We start from the raw sequence: 19,184 nt of genomic DNA, 5'->3' as shown, positions 1-19,184 counted from the left end.
GGAAGGGAAGGAAGGGAAGGAGGGAAAGAAGGAAAGAATGGCGGGCAAGCAGGCAGACATAAATTCAGCATTTTTCCTCAAAGAATTTCTACTGCATTAGGAATATAGATTAATGTATGTGAAATATGCAAAGAGTAAGACATTACAAGCAGTACAGAAAGTAAGAAAAAAGATCAACAACAACTGAATTCAGAGGGCCACACATAAGTGAGTTTTAGTTGACAGTAAAAAGGACAGATCTAATTTAAATAGAGGGGCTGGGATTTAGCTCAGCGGCACAGCGGCTGCCTGGGAAGTGCAACATCATGAGTTCGATTCCCAGTACCAGAAGAAAAAAATAATAATTTAAATAGAAAAAGGAACTGAATTGCAAAAGAGCAATGGAAAAAAATGCATAATATTAAGAATAGGTATGTGAGAAATACCACAAGATTAGATACAGAAAAAATATAAACTTTGGGATATCACACAGATGCAAAATTTAAATTCCTATTCTATCCATGCTAGCTATGTTTTCACACAACTTATATAACTTCTGGGAATCTCAGTTTTCTGTTATATAAAAAGGAAGTTGGAACATCAAACTTACAGGCTATTTTAAAGTCTTAAAGTAGTAAACATGTGAAGTACCCTAGCACAATGTGTGTCTGGTGCAAGAGTAGTACTAAATAAATTAGAACTTCCTATGTGTTAGAGAATACTAGAATATAAGTTTAGACAGGAAGGGAAGAATTAGATCCCAAGCACTCCCTATAAAAATCAGGGATCTAAGGACAGATGAAAAATGTATTTTTAAAAAAAATTTATTTTAAAGAGAAAAAAAACAATTTCAAAACAATAAAATAGGAGACTAACAATGGTTAGTATATTGTATATTGTTATCTTTAGTTACTCAGAGTACAGGATATAGGCATTTAATTGTCCAAGCAATATTAGCACAAACCTTTCTTTTCAATGAACTAAAAGAAATTAGTAGTATAACTATATTATCTTATTATCTGTGTGTGTGAATATATATATATATATATATATATATATATATCTGTATATACATGTGTGTAGTTTTTGCTTTTCCCTTCCCTTTTTCCTTTCCTCCATCCCAGTTTCTTTTTCTTGAAAAGGAACGTTGATAAAAATAACTTTTAAAACATAAAAATGATGAAATATCTACTATCTTTTCAAAAACACAGGCACCTAAACCAAAACATAGCAGGGAAAAAAATGAGATGGCTATCTCTTAAAAGTTTCAAGGGGCTGGGGATTTAGCTCAGTGACACAGCGCCTGCCTGGCAAGCGCAAGGTTGTGAGTTTTATTCCCGGTACCGCAAAAAAAACAAACAAACAAACAAAAAAAAAAACAAACCCAAATAGAAGTGTTCAAATACTGACTAAATATGTATTATTGAAAGGTGAATAAATCAAAAGACAAGATTTTTGACTCTTACATAACAGGGAGAATAGTGGCACAAGACTAACCATGAGGAAAGAGAAAAGAAAAATGATTCATAATTCTTTAAATATACTTTTATTCTGTATCACATTAGTGCTAAAACATAGTTGTCAATCTAATCAATAGACATAAAAATAGAACTGACAGCCACAAACTGAGCCTACAAGATAGGTCACAGGCAATAAAATTTTAAGAAAAAAGGCTTATCACCTGGGCATGGTGGCACATGCCTATAATTCTAACACTTCAGGAGACTGAGGTGGGGATTCCCCCAAGTTGAAAGCTAGCCTGGGGTACATATGAGCTCAAGGCCAGCCTGAACTACACAGTGAGACCCTGCTTTGGAGAAAAAAAAAAAAAAAAAGCTTATATAGATGCTCCTCAACCTACCATAGTACTACATCCCAATAAATGTATCATAAATTAAAAATGTAAGGTGAAAATACACCTAATTTACTGAACATCATAGCTTAGCTACATTAAACATGCTCAAGGAACACTTATTAGCCTACAGCTGAGTGAAATCATACAACATAAAGCCTGTTATATCATAAAATATTGACTATTTCCTATATTTTATTGAATACTATACTGACAGTGAAAATTAGAATGGTTTATGAGCACAAAAATACAAATGGGCATACTGTAGACCTGATGGGATTAGAAAAGACAAAATACAATGGCCAAAAACTACTAGCAATACAGTGCATAACTAGGGCAAGAAAAGATCAAAATCAAAACTCAAAGTACAAGTTCTACTGATTGTTTACCACCTTGGCACCACTGTGAAGTTGAAAAATCATTAAGTCAAACCACTGTATGTCAGGGACTGACTGTATTTCTGCTTGCAAACTCCAAGTTCTTGGTCATATCTTTGTATTTATGGGAGGAGGAGGAAAGGAAGAAAAAGAATAGCACCCACTAAAATGCCTACAAAGTTGAAGAAGATACGTACACATGCCCCAGATGGAGTACTTCAGATCCCCATCCTCTTGGCTTCCTTCACTGCCTCCTACTCCACATCTAGTAGTGAAACAGTTTGTTTTTTTTCTGTTTAAGCAAACCTACAACTCAAGAGTTTATGATGAAAGACTATGAAGAACTAATGAAACATGAGAAACAGTAGATATTTTGGAACTAGATGTAAAAAAATTTGTAAGTACCTTAATTAATTTTACCTGTTTAAATCCGAACAACTTGAAAAGGAATAATCTTTATTTCTCAGCAGTACCATGGGAACACAATTACTATAAAACAACACAACCTTAAATGTTTCTAAAGAAAAAAACAATAATGTTTGAGGTGATGAATGCATCAATCATGCTCATCTGATCATCACAAGCTGTATACAATTAATGAAATATCATACCATATCCCATAAATATGTACAATTGTGGTATTTTAAATATTTATGTATACATATATATGCATATCCTATATTTGTATATGATGTATATCAATCAAAAGACTGTTCTGAAGACATTTAATAGACTACCTATGTTTTCCTAATTTGAAAAGCAAATTATCTTCACAGAAATCTTAGTCTTATTAAACATTACAAAAATGTTTGAATGACTGTTTCACTGATGGATTTAAAACAGTAATGAAAACAATGTAATTTATAAAACATAGATTTTAAATATAACAGGACCCTAATACAGTATATACAGAATACAAATCTACATTAGAACAAGAGTAATGTCCCTTAAATAGTGGCAAAAATTATAAATAGAAAATTAATGTAATGAACATTTATAATTTTAATTTATTGAGCCTCAATCTATTTGCTCCTAGCTACCTACTATGAAATCTGGTCAGATCAGGGGCCTGAAGGCATCAGTTTCTGTTTTACTTTCAAAGCCCAGTGACCTATATAAGTCTTTCTAGAACAATTATCAAGTACTGCTTTCTAGTAGAAAAATGATGAGAGGCAAAACACAGAGGATTTAAGTTGTACTTCTTATATAAAAAGTAAGTACAAATAACTATGACCATAGGACTTTATTACACCAGACATGAAGATGACACATATCACACAAACAAAAGGAGAACAAGCTATTGGGAAAATGCTTTTATAAAATGAACTGGAGAACACCACATGATAGAGAAACTACTATCACCCACACACCAGCAAATACTTCAGAGTTGGACAAAATGAGTGACACATGGACTTTGAGCAAAAACTATAAAAAGATGAAATACAGAATAAGCTGGTCTGTTTATTACTGAAAACCACTGAAAAGATATTGTTCTATTCACTTAATTATTTCTGAGTTTTTTGTAGCCTTTAAAAATTGTATACTAACATCATATTGTCTCTCTAGTGTGAAAAGCCGAAAGAGTAAATGTGATCCAAAATGTACAACAAATACTGTAAAATGGGAAGAAACTTCAAAGGGAAAGAGAAATTGATTTAGTGGAGTGGAAAAATGGAAGGGAAAAGTAAAAGGAAAAAAGAAATAAACATATATGTATATACAAAAGATAGATAAAATAGTTATACTAGGAAGTTCTCTCAGTTCACTGAAAAGATAGTTTGTGCTAATATTGTTTGGACAATTAAATGTTGATATCTTATACTCTGAGTAGCTAATTTAAAGATAACAATGCACAATGTATTAAATGTTGTTATCCTCCTATCATATTGTTTTGGAATTCTGTAGGGTTTTTTGTTTTTTTTTCTTTAAAAACAATTAATAAAAATGATACACTAAATCAATGGTATTAATGCATCATGAATAGAAGAGGTTCTACCTAAAGAACATGTACACAAATATTAATTCACGGACAGCAACTGTTGGTGAACATGTCTTTTGATCTTAATTTATTAAGTGAAAATTACAGTGCCTCCCTGGCAAGTGCAAGGTTGTGAGTTCGATTCCCAGTACAAGGAAATAAAAAAACAAAAATTAAAATAATAATAATAATAATAATAACTGAAAATTATGAATACAGTAAAAACAGCTTTATTAAGCTATAATTTGCTTACTGTTTTATATATCACATAAAGCTCTCTCAGTAAATGTGAAACATACCTCTTTGTTTGTTTTTTTGAGACAAGTTCTTACCCGTTAAGTCTAGGCCAGTGCCTACCTCACCATATAGTTCAGCCTGACTCAAACTCACAATCTTTCCTCCTGCTTTAGCCTTCTGAGTGCTGGGATTACAGGAGTGCACCACCAGGCCTGGGTTATATATCCCTTTGATGTACACATGTATGCAAAGAAGTGGGTACAGATATAGGACTACTTTTCTACAATAATGTATCTGGAATTGATACATATTTATAAAATGAAAAATTAGATTAAAATATTGCTTTAAAGATGCCAATAAGTAGTAAAGATCTTCTCTACAATTTCCAGTCACTTTGGCAGTGTATCTCAGCAAAATATAAAATATCTCAATTAGCCAGAGCCTTCTTTTAGGGTTTTTGTGGGTTTTTTTTGTCTTTTTGAAACAAGAGTGTCGGTTCAGGCTGGCCCTGAGCTCATGTTGTAGCCCAGGCTGGCCTAGAACTTGCAAAGATCCTCCTGCCTCAGTCTCCCAAGTGCTGGGATTACAGGTGTTCACCCCCCGCCGGCTCCATTTTTCAGTCTTACTATATCACAATTTCTAATGACAAAGAAAAACTAAAATTAAGACCAAGGTGTCATTGAGACAGTTTGTTCCAATTGGTCCTTATTTTGTAATGGGGTAAGCTCAACTATTTATTTTTACTGACAGAACAACATATTTGTCTGTTATGCTTTTTTTATGTTTTTTAATATCTAATTCATCTAATTTTATAAATGTCCTTGTAATTTCCTTTGTGCTCTTTTTTTTTTTTTTTTTTTTTGAGACAGGGTCTTGCAATGCATTTTAGGCTAGCCTTCAACTTATTTTGTAGCCCAGATTGGCCTCGAACTCACAGTGATCCTCCTGACTCTGCCTCCCAAGTGCTGGGATTACAGGCATCCACCACCACACCTGGCTGCTTTTGATCTTCTGTTACATAAACTATGTCTTTTTTTTTTTCTTCTACTGATTTTCTTCACAGAAGAAAAGAACTCTATGTAAGTGCTTCTCTTTAAATTTTGAAAAATTACACTTGGAACTATATACTGTATTTTGTTATCAAGATAAAAAATTTTAAATAACTATCTGATTTCTTTATTTTCTTGCTATTTTTGTATTTACATCCAAAGGTTTGATTTCAAACAAATCCTTCAAAATTTAGCTACACTTCCAACCACTAGAGATTTTTCTGCACTGAGGATTGAACCAAGGGCCTTGCCCATGCTAAGCAAGTACTGTACCACTAAGCTACAACTTCAACTCCCACCCGCTTTGAAATTTTACTTTGAGACAAGTCTTCTTCAATTGCCCAGGCTGGACTCAAACTTCCAATTCTGAAATTGTTTCCTGCATAGCTGGAATTACAGGTCTGTACAACTGAGCCCAGTTTACTCCTGCCTCCTTTCCTTCCTCCCTCCACCTCTCTCTTTTTTTGTGGTACTAGGATTGAACCAGCAGCTCATGCTTCCTAGACAAGTGTCCCATCACTAAGATACATCCTCAATTCCCTTGTTTATCTTGAGGTAGAATACCTTGGTAAATTTCCCAGTCTGGCCTCAAATTTTCAATCTTCTTGCCTCTGCCTCTTGAGGGACAATAGGTATGTACTGCTGTATTTGGCCTAAGAGTGTATTAGTGTAATTCTTTCACATTCACACAAATGATATCTTGGCTAGACACAGAACTGAGTTCTAACATTTGAGTTCTGGCATTTAAAATAGGCAGAATGCTTTGACAACCTTTGTAAGCAAACTGTTTTCTGCTATACATATATTTATAGTAATATTTCTTTATTTCTCGCTTTTTAAAAAATATCAGCTGGGTGTGGTGGTGCATACCCATAATCCCAGGACTTGGGAGGCTGAGACAGGAGGATCGCAGTGAATTTGAGACCAGCATGGGCTCCATAGTAGGTTCAAGACCAACCTGAACTGCACAGCAAAACCTTCTCACAAAATAAACAAACGAACATGAAAAATTTCAAGACAAAGTTGGCTTCAGTTCTTTCAAGTTAAGGCTTAAATTGTACACTTATGGAAATTTTCATCATCTTTAATACCTACTTGTTTTATTTGTTGCAGGAACACTATCTACCCCTGTGGTTTTGTTTCAGTGTTCTAATCTGTAATGTTAATATTATTAGCAAAATTTATCTCAAATTCCCTTCACGTTGCTGACTCAATTCTCTTGAGGATATACTTTGTTCTTCTAAGATAGTTTTTATCTGTTTTTATTTCCTAAAGGTCTCAATTTACTCATATCCCTCCCAATTCCTGTTTCTCAGGCACCTTTTAATTTCAGTACATGACTATCTCCTCCTTGACTTTTACAAAATGTTCTAGTCCCAAAGTTTCATTAAAGCAAAATAATAGGTTCCATCTAAAATTAACTTCTGTTCCCTACAGCAAATCACTTTCAGAGCACACTGAACACAAAGTACAATTTTCTTTTCCCTTTTTGTTGCAGAAACTTTGCCTCAGTTGAATGAGACTAAGACCCAGTGTTTGCTTTTAAGTAGGTAATGCTTCTTTGCTGTCTACTAGTTGCTATTTTATTCTAGCTCTCAGATTTTATGCTGAGTGTTAGTTAAAGGAAATATGCATCATCAATCTAGTGATTTATGAGTAGATTTATTTTAGCATAATTTCCCTTCTATGTTTGAAATAAGCAGCCATGTCAGGTTCAGCCCTCCCTATCTGGACTTTCTCACAGTGTTATTTTTCTACTTTGTCAGGAAGAACATCTACTGTGTATTTTCTGCCTAAACTTCTGGCTTCTCCAAATGCAGCCATTTTTGAAATCTATGATTCCTCACAGTAAGATTCCAAATGATATACTGTCTACTGGTCCCAAGACTCACCCAATCTTTTCCTCACAACTCACTGTAATTTTCCCAATTATCTACTCCACTTCCCATTACCTTATCTTTCTTCAAGTGAGAATTCTAAATAAGGCAGTAGGTCTTCCTAAGTAATTCATCAGTAGTTTCTTGGCCTTGCATGGCCTCCTTAGGCCAATATGACTACATATTTCCTTTTCAGAATGATCTGGCCCATGTGACAGCGATCAGCAGAAGCAGAAAAAGGCCATACATTACCTGTACTCAAGTTCCTATATTACATGAACTGATTTTGGTGCAAATCTGAATAATGTTCCTTCATCAGTTTTCCAGAACCTTTAGACCACCGGGAAAATTTCTCTGTGGTGAAGACTCCGGTAAATTATATAACTATCTAAACAGGTAGCTTATTATAGCATTCATACTTATAAACACAAACTAGTCATAATAAATGTAGTATATGGAAAAAAGAATCACGTATCTCCTCCAAGCAGCACAAGATGATTTATACCAGTATCTAAGAATGTCTTTTGAACATTACTGCATAGCTCTAGAGTAATTATTTATACTCATAATGATGACCCTGAGACAATATAGCACAAAATCCTAAGGAAAATGTTATAATTAACAGAGCTCACGTTAAGAGGATAGTATAGCATTACCTACTTCTTTTAAAACTGATACTCTAAGAATGATAGGAATAGTCACTCTAATAGACCAAATGCCTATAGAACAATACTCATTCCTTAGAAATCCTACAATAGTTTAACAGATAAGCAAATAAATAATGCTTCATTTCTTACACATATAGCATCTCTTAAAGTACATTCTAGACTTAGTATGTTATTTGCCAAGACATGAAAACAACAAAAACTTGATCTTAGTAAAGTGTTTGCTTTGTTGTTTTTAATGATATATAATAGAAGTATAGAAAAATAAAATGTCACGTAAATAGGTTAAAGAAACAAACATCGTCAACAATATTATGTCAAGGTTAAAAAAGAAGTTGCTACTCAAAATCTTACTTAAGATTTTTTTATGAGACCTCCAATCCTACAAATGTGATTTTTAAAATTTGAAATAATTTAGTCTTGTTCACTGACCTTCTCTACTTTTCAACTGTAAAAAAAGATGAATTTAAAAACACAACACAGGGGTAGGGGTGTAGCTCAGGGATTGAGTGTGTACTTAGGATACTCAAGTCCCTGATTCAATCCCCAGCAACAAAACAAACCCCAAATATCAAAACGGGAAAAGCTGACTGAGCGTGGTGGTGCACACCTGTAATCTCCGCACTCAGGAGGCTGAGGCAGAGGACTGCTTTGAGTTCAAGGCCAGCCTGGCCTATGAAGTAAATTCAAGGCCAGCCCGAACTGCATAGTGAAACCCTGTCTCAAGACAAAAACAAAACAAAACAACAACAAAAAAACCCATAAAAGTTCCCACAATATACTACTTTGAATTGCCAAAACTAACATAAATAATAATACATTAATCTGCTTTTCTAGTTGGGTGAAAAAACAGAAACTCTTCTCAAAAGCAGTGAACATATGTGAATTAATTCAGTACAAACTGTTTCTTAGAAAAGTGGCAGCATGGATTCAGATGTACTGCCACACTGGAAATGCAGAATATCACTGAAAAATAAAGCAAAATGATTTTATTTACTTAGCTGTACCTGTTCATCTCTTTGTCTCCATTCTTGCCAGTTTTCTTCTCGTGAATCCTTCTGCACTGGATTTGACAACGGAAGGTCCTGCTGAGTGTTACAAACGGCATGGGAGGATTTCTGGGGAATCTTCTTAAAAGCAAGATTCCTAAGCTATAAAACAAAACATATTAAATTTAGTTCACAATCTAGATCAATAATTTTTTGGAATTTAAAAAGTAAATAGTACATTTACATTTTACTCTAAATATTCACATTAACTCACACAACTAAAATAGTTGTGTTTTTATTATTTATTTTTGTGGCACTAGGGACTGAACAAAGAGTCTTTCCACTGAGCTACATCTCCAGCTCATTTTTATTTTCAGACAGATCTCACTAAGTTGCCCAGCTTGGCTTTGAACTCCTGGGCTCAAATGATCTTCCTGCCTCAGCCTCCGGAGTTACTGGGATTATTGGTGCATGCCACCACAAGTGGCTAATTTAAGTTAACTTACTTTTGTATTTTTATTTGTTTGCAGGTAGGGGATTTAACCCAGAGCTTTGCACATGCTAGGCAAGTGCTCTACTACTGAACTATCCTTCCAACCTTATTTATGGTTTTTAATATTTTCTCTGAAATAGTACCTTTGCCATTACTTCAGATAATCCTGGTAGACTTACAGATGAAATGATTAAGCAAAAATATGTTTACTCTATATACTGCCACCATTTTAATGATTTCTCTTTACTAAAAGAGTTTATAGGAATAGAGGACAGTTTTTAAATGTGCTTTTATTTTTTTAACCTTTATAATGCTTTTTACTTTAGCAAAATACAATTAAAGTCTAAAATGCAAAACAACGGAGTTCAAAAGACTTACAAATTTAAAAGTTTTAACATATAGAGAATACCTAGGCAACTCTGGCAACTACTTTGCTAATCTAGAAAAATACATAAACTAATCCACAGCATAATATAATGAATTAAAATGGTATAGGCCAAGTCACTCCCAACAATACAAATAATCTGAGACACAGTAGTTAAAGCAAAAGAAAATGTCAAGGTTGTCATAGGTTAAACAATATCCCCTCCAAAAAAGATATGTTGAAACTCTAGCACCTCAGAGACTGTGATGTGACCTTATTTAAAAATGAAGTCTCTGCAGATGTAATCATGTTAAGATGAAATCATACTGAATTAGGGTGGGCTCTAATCATACATGACTGGTGTCCTTACAGGCAAAAATGAAGACAAATATATGCAAGAGCACCATGTTAAGAATATTACAGTGGTGGCAAACCTTTCAGAGATGAGTGCCCAAAGTGCAACCCAAAAGCCGCTTATTTACTGCAAAGTGCCAACACTACAATTAAACTCTATCACTGAAGTTTTAGTTTAGAAAAGAAAATAGTAACACATGGTATAAGTTCACCAGTGCTGCAATATAGTCGGAGAGAAGAGGCTGCCAAGGAACCCAATGATTGATGCTAAGCCAGAAAGAGGGATGGAAAGATTCTACTTGAAGTTTTAGTCCGAATGACCCTACTGACACTGTTAATTTGAAATTCTAGCCTCCACAACTAAGAGAGAAGAAATTTCTGTTGTTTTAAGCCACCCATATTGTGACTCTATCAGAGCAGCTCTAGAAAACTAATGAAGAAGCTTTAAAGTTAGGATCAACAATTTTTTTTTTTTTTTTTTGTCTTTTTGAGATAGTGTCTTGCCATGCAGTTCAGGCTAGTCTTGAGCTCACTTTGTAGCCCAGGCTGGTCTCGAACTCCCAATAATCCTCCTGCCTCAGCCTCCCAAGACTACAGGGATTACAGGAGTGCACCACCACACTCAGCCTTGAGGATCAACAATTTTAACTGATGATCAATAGAGTGGTATCTCAGTTCACAAACTTAAGTCTTTCCAAGACTCTGGTTGCAGAATTCATTACAATTTGATTGCAACCAGAGACATGGAAAGAATTAAGTTCATGACAATGAAATTATCATTCACCTTGCATTGTCCTGCAAAAGGGAACCAGGAAATACAAACAGCAGTTTAAAAAGATGGTTTCTGCTATGGAAAGCACAAACAGAAGGAAATGTTTCCTTTTCTTTCTTTTTTTAAGATGGGATCTTGCTATGTTGCCCAGGCTGGTCTTAAACTTGCTAAAGCAATCCTCCTTCCTTAGGCTCCCAAGTGCTAGGACTACAGGCACACAACACTGCGTCCAGGCTGCTTCCTTTAACAACTTCGCTGTTTTAAACTTTTGAGAATGAACATATGCATTTCTACAGGCAGAAAAAAGGCATTTAAAAAAATGTTCCTACATGTGACTTTAAATTACACTGACACCCATCCATTCAAGTAATATTTAAATTTTTACTGAGTACCTAAGAACTAGGTACTCTGACTCTACAGGTGAACAAATTACTATATGTCCTCACAATGCTTACAGTCATCAGGAAAACAGCACAATAACTATAAATTACTACCTCATTTGCTTCACTCTGTTGCTGTTCCTTCTTTTTTCTTCTTTTTTCTCTTTTTTTCTCATTTGTAGTGGATTTGCTCCCCACAGTTTGAGACTTTCCAGTATTCCGGCCTTTGCCTTTTCCGGGCTCAGAATCAGAACCGCTGCCACTATCAACTTGTAAGAGGGCAAAACGAGAGGCCGTAGTGGGAACAGAACTAAGAACTGCCGAGGCCATGGTACAGAGTTTTCTTTTCAAATGCACTTGTCAAAAATAATTCCTGTGGGAAAAAAAGGAGAAAGAATGAGTAAATGTACTTAGCAAAATCTGTTCTAATTTTAGAACATGATCATTAAGAAATATATATGTATGACCAATACATATGTGACTACATATGACCTACATTTCTCCTGACATCAGATACTGTACTGTATTTGGATCTATATCCACAGTCCCATTGGAATAAATACAGATAAATACAGATTTATTCAGGAGAAATGATATACACATATAACTATTGTAAGACTACCATCACTATAATATGTTCATTTTTTCATTTATGAATTTAAAAAAAATCCTGATCGTCCTCTCCTTGAAATACCTCTAATATACAGTATAAACACCCTATATCAATATAGTTTATAATAAAAAAAGGGGAATGCCATTTTTCATTGTACACAATTTCATTTGTCCTACATGTTTACACCTAGCTTCCAAAATTAAAAAAAAATTCTCAAATATATTCAAAATAATTTAATTTGATTCAAGAGACTGTCTTAGAACTGAGAGCAGGGGGCTGGGGATTTAGCTCAGCGGCAAAAGCACCTGTCTGGCAAGTGCAAGGTCGTGAGTTCGGTTCCCAGTACCAGAGAAAAACCAAAACCAAAAAAAAAAAAAAGAACTGAGAACAAAAGAACTTAAATTCCCTCTATCAAGGAAACTCTTCAAAATCATCTCCTACAAGCATAGGTGGGTATGGTTTCATTTCACTTAGTTTTCTGTCAACATTTCAAGAGACTTAGAAGGGATCTTTAAGGTCCTCAAGTAATTTCCAATTTACTTTGTTTCACAGATGAGATAACTCAAGCTTAGATTGGTTAAGCAACTTGCCTAAGGTAATTCTACAAGTTAGTTTCAGAGTCAGGACTGGAACCTTGATTTCCTGAACCTTATTCAACAAGTCCAAAACAAACTCTGTAAACTAAGTATTCTAATTAAAAAACATATATATAAGATTTTCCTTCTTTTGTGTGCGTGTATGCACATGTGTTTAGCTGGAAACTGAACCTAGGGTCTGGTGTATGCTAAGCATGTGTTGTACCTTTATACTGGCTTCCAATGGCCTTCTCACGCTGCCACTATCCAAAGGTAGCTATTACCTTGAGTTTTAGTAACTTATTCCTTTTTCTATTTATAGTTTTATCACATCTACCTTGAGTCACAATGCTCGTATCTAAACTAGCTGATATAATTTCCATAGTACTGGTCACACATATTGGTATGTACTGGTCATACATATATATTTAATGATCATACATATATATTTCTTATATCACAATATCATAAGTCTAACCTATTCATTGGGGGAGAAAACTATGCAAAGGTAAATGCCAGAAGGTAAAGATCCCTGAAGTCCTATCTGAAATTTTACCATATACTATAGTTTGTATGTTTTCACGAAAGAAAATGAAAAGTACATATTGAATTGTTCATCATTAAAATCCACAAAAATATCTGGAAATCTTTCAACTTGTCTATTATACAATGAAGAAATATTATGAGCTGATATTTGAAGATTTCATTGAACAGTCACTAAATCAAAGTGTTTTTATGTAATACCATGTTAATACTTAATATTCTCATATCCAAAAACATGCAATCAAGACAAAATGTAACATACACTGATGACATCACATTGATATATTGACATTTTTAGGCTTAACTCTTTCCTAAAGGCCTAAGGGCACTATAAATTAATATAAGGGAGAAAACATTATGAAAGTAAAAAGAAATTCCAGACTCAAAAAATACTGCAGAGCTGGGCATGGTGGCCCACACCTGTAATCCCAGCACATGGGAGGCTGAGGTAGGAGGATCACCACGAGTTCAAAGCTCACCTGGGCTACATAGTGAGTCAGGCCAGCTTCAACTACACAGAGAGACCCTGTCTCAAAAAACAAAAAAACAAAACAAAAAAAACCCTATGAGAAAAATACTGTGGAAAAAACCAGTAATTCTGCTTCAATTTCAGTATCTTCCTAATATAATCCTCTGAAAGTTTTGGTTGTTCTGAGCACTGTGGGTACAATAATTCTATATAGCTATTCAACAACTACCACTAGATCTAACTGTAGGGCTATAAAATTCAAGCGGTTGCTCTTTTACTGCTCATAAATACTCACTGCTCCTCTCTGGAGGAGAATTACGTATCACTTCCCTGTGAATACTGGCATGACTTACTTTGTCAGGGAAATACAAGCTTTAAAAAGCTTTAAATGTCAGTGAGTTACCAAATTTTCTTTTCTCTGTGTCTGTGATTACGAAAGCACAGGTTGACATGGCGTCTCCATTGGTCAAATCTGGTAAGTGTCTGCAACTACACTGATCAAAGCCCCTCACTAACTTGTGATGGATATGTACCTTCAGAAAACCATTTGCTGCTTTAAGCTGCTGGGATTTTCAGGTTGCTATTGCATTATAATGTAGTTTTATATAACTTATATTTTAAACAAATCTCCTTTCCCTTATACAACTGATATCAAAACCATGAATTTTGTACTTGAGTTGTAGAACTCACATACAGAGAGTTAAATATTCATAATTTCTATCCTAACATATTCCTCCAAGCTCACAGAAATTTCCTTTCTGTGGTATAAGGCAGTGCTTCCATAACCAGTGTATCCTTAAAAGTTTCTTTCAGGTCTTTGGGCAGCAAGGAAAACCCTGGAGAGATGTCAGGGCCTCTGGGGTAGTCACTCTCAGATGTTAGAACCCCGTCTGGTGTGTAGCTCCTGCACACATCTGGTGTGTGCTGCTCATCTTGTTTTGTCAACTGTGACAAGAAAAGTGCTCTATCTCCTAGAAATCTATTCCATCAGCCAACTGCAGAATGCACTGCTGCCATTATGGTAGGAAGCCTCATGGAGGAGAAGTCTAGCATCTCCCAGTGAGCAAGGTTCCAAGTAATAGCCTTAAACTCCCCACTTGCCAGGGATATGCCCTATCAATAACAGAAAATCTACCTGCAATGTAGACTGGTCAAACAATGTGTACACTTTTTACCAGTTACAGTTTTATCACTATTCTAAAATACTTGGATGTGAGAAATTTCAAATGAACCTGAAATTCATTTTATCACAGGAAATTTTATATTATTCGTATTATTTTGTATTAAATAGCTATTAGTCTTTATAAACTGCTGAATACTCAGACAACGAAAGTTATTTTTATTACTTATACATTTTATTGCAGACTCAATTAGAAGAAATGATCATTTAAAAGTTTAGATGAAGAACTGTATATTTGTATTTCATGATAAACATAATATAGTATTTTAAAATTTGTATCTGCATACAAGCATAATTTTCTCACTAAAAATCTTGAAAAGATTTTGAAGATTTAAAAATGTGACTGAGAACATGACTCCACTGTGAAACATGCTCTGAAACTCAAATATGTGCCCCATCTAGAAATTAAGGCTTTAATCTCTGAAATAAAAAAGTGTTTAGTCACGGAGGACTAGTTAAATAGTCAGGCAGTGCCACAAGTCAGAGACCTGAAGATTATACCTAATCTACTGCAGAAGGAAAACATCAGTTTACCTTAACCCCAAGAATCACAGTTGTCCTAAACTGCAGATACCCAACAGATATTTCCTGAATGAGTGAAAAGAAATAAAAGAAACAGCAAAAAGAAAGCATTAGAATAAATGCTGTTGGGGCTGGGGATCTAGCTCAGGGGCAAAGCGCCTGCCTGGCAAGCGCAAGGTCGTGAGTTCGGTTCCCGGTACCGGAGGAAAAAAAAAAAAAGAGAGAATAAATGCTGTTAACTGAGGAAAGAACCAATGATAAATAGTTGAAAAAATCCTTTTTCTGACAAGGCTATACCACTCAGCAACCACTGTGTCAAATACTTCAACCTGGAAAAGGTAGACTATAAAGAGGGAAATACCTGTGATTATCCCTTGTTTGATTTGGGTAAGCGTGCAAAAAAGAACAGAGGAGTGACAGCCACCTGTGTTCTATTTTACGTAACAGTAAATATTAAAGACAAAACATAGATCTACTTAGTCTGCAGCTAAAGGGATAGGAAATAAGACAACTAGAAGGGCTCAAACTGTACTTCAGGCTGTTCTTTAAAAAACAAAAGACAACACATCACCTATGCAAAAGCCACTAAAGAAACCTGCGTACCATGCCAAACGACATACTAACTAGTACTTCAGAAGCGATAAATGGGAAAACGTAAATTTTAAATAAAACATGGAACTGTAATAATATATAAGTAATTCTCAATTTGAAAACAAGCCTACCAAATAACAAGCCTATTATCAATCTGCCTACCAAAAAAGAAATGCATGGAACTACTCATTACACTTCTTTTCCTTTTTACAGTTTTTACAATTTTCCCAAACAGTCTACAATGACCATATACTTCTATAAAGAAAAAAAATTCAGCTTGAAAAGGGAAAATTATTGTGTATATTCAAAATGTTAGGCATAATGTAATCAATGAAATACTATTTTTTAGTGCCTGCTTACAAAGTGTATGGGCCGGAGAGATACCTCAGCAGCATAAGCATGTGCCTGGCAAGCTTGAGGTCATGAGTTTGAGTACTGGTACCAAAAAAAAAAAAACCCCAAAGTAAACTACAAAGTGTAAGTATAAGTCTACAGGTCACAAGTAGCAATGAGACACTTTACTTCTTTATGTTAGTGATGCAGAAGTCAAATGATAGTGAACAACTGTCAAAGACTAATTACTGCATGCTTTCAGGAGAACAGTTTGTAAATTTTTAAGAATTTAATGAGATGGTCATGTTACATAATCCAAGAATTCTTTGCAACTCTTTTTTAAACCTTAAAGACTATGAAGACACTAGATTTTTAAAAGATACTGCTTCATGGTTTAGCTGAGTGAGGTTAGCCAGTTTTGGGTCATAAACTTCTGTCTCTTCACCTTTAGCCATAGCTAAATGACACTAGGATAAGCCATTTAAATATAGCTCTTCTCCCTCCTCTACTCTCCCTTTCTCTAACATACTTGGTCTTTAAAATGTAGATATTTATATGGTCATTTACATACTCCTATGTGATATAATTAAGACACAATGCAAATGAAAGTATGGTGGACCTTTACTAAGCTACTTATGTTAATATGAATATGGCTGCTAATGTACATTAGGTAAAAAAAAAATCTAATTATTATTTTTTATTCCCCCCTCTTCCCTTTGAATCTCCTTTTAAAAATTTCAAGGCTGGAGGTATCAATCAGTGGTACAGCACTTGCTTAACATCCACACGGGCCCTGGTTTTGCTCTTTAGCACTGTAAATAAATAAATAAATAAATGAAGCTGAGAATATACCTCAGTGGCACAGCCCCTGTCTGGCAAGTACAAGGTCCTGAGTTCAATTCCCAGTACTAACTAAATAAATAAGTAAATAAACAAATGTAAAAATAAAAACAAACCCTTCCTCTAAAAAAACTTTTCAAGGTTAATACTGTATAAGAGGTTGAAGACAAAAGAAATTCACATGATAATTTAAAAAGCAGAAATGTTTCAGGTCAAAACCAAAAGATAGAAGTAAGTTCACAATTATATACAGGAAACTCACAAATGTACTCTTTATTATTTTACAGCTTTTATAATTTCATAATTACCATTAGTAAAAACCAATTCCTATACACTTGAGAATAGTGATGTCAAAAGTATATTAAGTCTTCATTTTACAATCAATATCCAAAAAGCTACTTTTTGACCTATTGAATGTTATATGTTAGGGCTTTATACAGCAGTTCTCCCTCTTTGGATTGTATCTGAACTCCAAGAAAACCAACTACTTAGAATTTCCTGAACACAAGTTAATTTGTTCCTATCTTTATGCTATTCCCTTTGCCTGGGACGCCCTCTATCTCTCCCACTTAAAATTTCTAATTCACTCTTCAAAATCTTGTTCAGTGGCTAGCATTTCTATGAAGCATTCTCTGACATGTCCCTCAAATTAATCATTTTCCATTTTCCTTATTTATTTGTACTAGTGAAGGGGCTCCAAAAAATAATCTCCTTATTGTTGTGCTTATCCCCGTAGGGTACTGATTTCAAGATCAGGCCTCATCTTGTATAGCATTTGTCAAGAATAGAAAGAAAAGCCAGGAGTAGTGGTGCATGCCTGTAATCCCAGCACTAGGGAGGTTGAGGCAGGAGGATCGTTTTGAGCTCAGAGACCAGCCAAGGCTACAAAGTGAGCTCAAGGCCAGCCTAAGCTGCATATCCAGACCGTTTCAAAAAGCCAAAAAAAAAAAAAAAAGAAAAGTTTATTGAACCTAGTGGGGTTTTCGCACGTTCCCTTTACATTTCCCAAGTATACAGTATACTTGATATTTGCTCTTCTCTGTGGAGTTGAAGCCACCAGACTGACACTGCATAATATAGACAGGTTTTTAATGACCATATAGAACAAGAACATCTCATTAAACAGGATTTAACTACTACCAACTTTAGTAGTATCAAGTTGCTGGGGGAAAATCTAGATTTTTATAGAGATTTTTAAGTTTATTTGTTTATTGGGCTAGGGAAACAGCTCAGTGGCACAAGCGCCTGCCTGGCAAGCGCAAGGTCCTGAGTTCGATTCCCGGTACTAAAAAAATAAAAAAAGTTTTTAAAAATTTGCTTATTTACTTATTTATTTATTTATTTATTTAGAGACAGGATCGCTATGGAGTTCAGGCTGCTTTCCACTTGTTAGGTAGTCCAGGCTGGCCTCCAGGGTACAGTGATTCTCCTGCCTCAGCCTCCTAAGTGCTGGAATTACAGGTATGTGCCACCACGCCCAGCTAGGGATTTTTTATTTGCCGTAAGGTTTCTAATCTGCCATAAGGTTTCGCAAACATTTTTATGACTACAAACAAATTTACTAACCTGATGATTCTGATTGTAATCGCACTTACTATATAAAGATGTAATGGTAAATGGTGTAGAAAAATACTCACTGATTTTTCAGTACAAAAACCACGATATTTAGTGTTTCTAATGAAAACATTACCCCTTACTCAACTGAAAAACCTCACTGAGGTACAGGAAAAAAAGGCATGTAAAGAAACGACAGACCGTGTAATAAACTACTTTATCGTTTCTGTTCAATATTTATTAAACATCCTAGATGCTTAAGATCCCCTCCAAATTTTAAAGAACTTCCAAACAATAACGGCAGAAAAAAAAAAAAAATACAATTCTGCTCGTTTACTTTCTAGTAGCCGGTCCCACACCCGAGAGTAATTCACTGCACGGTACCTCATTCCCGAACGAGCCCAATTCACCCGCAGGCTGCGACCGATGCTCCAAAACTTCCTCGCAACTCCGCAGAGGAAGACCCGGGCCGGCGAGACCCCGCTCGGGCTGCAGCGGCTTCAAACCTGGAAAGCAGCACACGGCGAGTCAGGTCGGCGCTCCAGAAATTTCGAGCGCCGGCTCGGGCGGGGGCGCGGCGGGGGCGGCGGCACCTGTC

General features: G+C 35.2%; 1 protein-coding gene across 2 annotated transcripts in view; it reads right to left on the bottom strand.

Annotated features, from left to right (window-relative positions):
- The window catches only part of Gkap1 (G kinase anchoring protein 1), a 73,790-nt gene extending 54,688 nt beyond the window's left edge, over nucleotides 1-19,102 (bottom strand). The window contains exons 1-3 of one of the 2 annotated variants that reach the window (XM_013515998.1): nucleotides 18,971-19,102; nucleotides 11,481-11,739; nucleotides 9,022-9,165 (exon numbers count right to left, since the gene is read on the bottom strand). In XM_013515998.1, coding sequence (XP_013371452.1) covers nucleotides 9,022-9,165; nucleotides 11,481-11,696 — 360 coding nt within the window. In that variant the 5' untranslated portion in view covers nucleotides 11,697-11,739; nucleotides 18,971-19,102. The remainder of the gene's footprint in view (nucleotides 1-9,021; nucleotides 9,166-11,480; nucleotides 11,740-18,970) is intronic. The other variant, XM_005387958.2, reaches the window with a different exon arrangement.
- Between the last annotated feature and the right edge of the window lie 82 nt (nucleotides 19,103-19,184).

This window comes from Chinchilla lanigera, unplaced genomic scaffold (assembly GCF_000276665.1).
Source record: "Chinchilla lanigera isolate Chin_1 unplaced genomic scaffold, ChiLan1.0 scaffold00031, whole genome shotgun sequence".
Classification (NCBI taxonomy): domain Eukaryota; kingdom Metazoa; phylum Chordata; class Mammalia; order Rodentia; family Chinchillidae; genus Chinchilla; species Chinchilla lanigera.
Note: the sequence above shows the minus strand (reverse complement) of the source record. Positions and strands in the feature narration are given on the sequence as shown.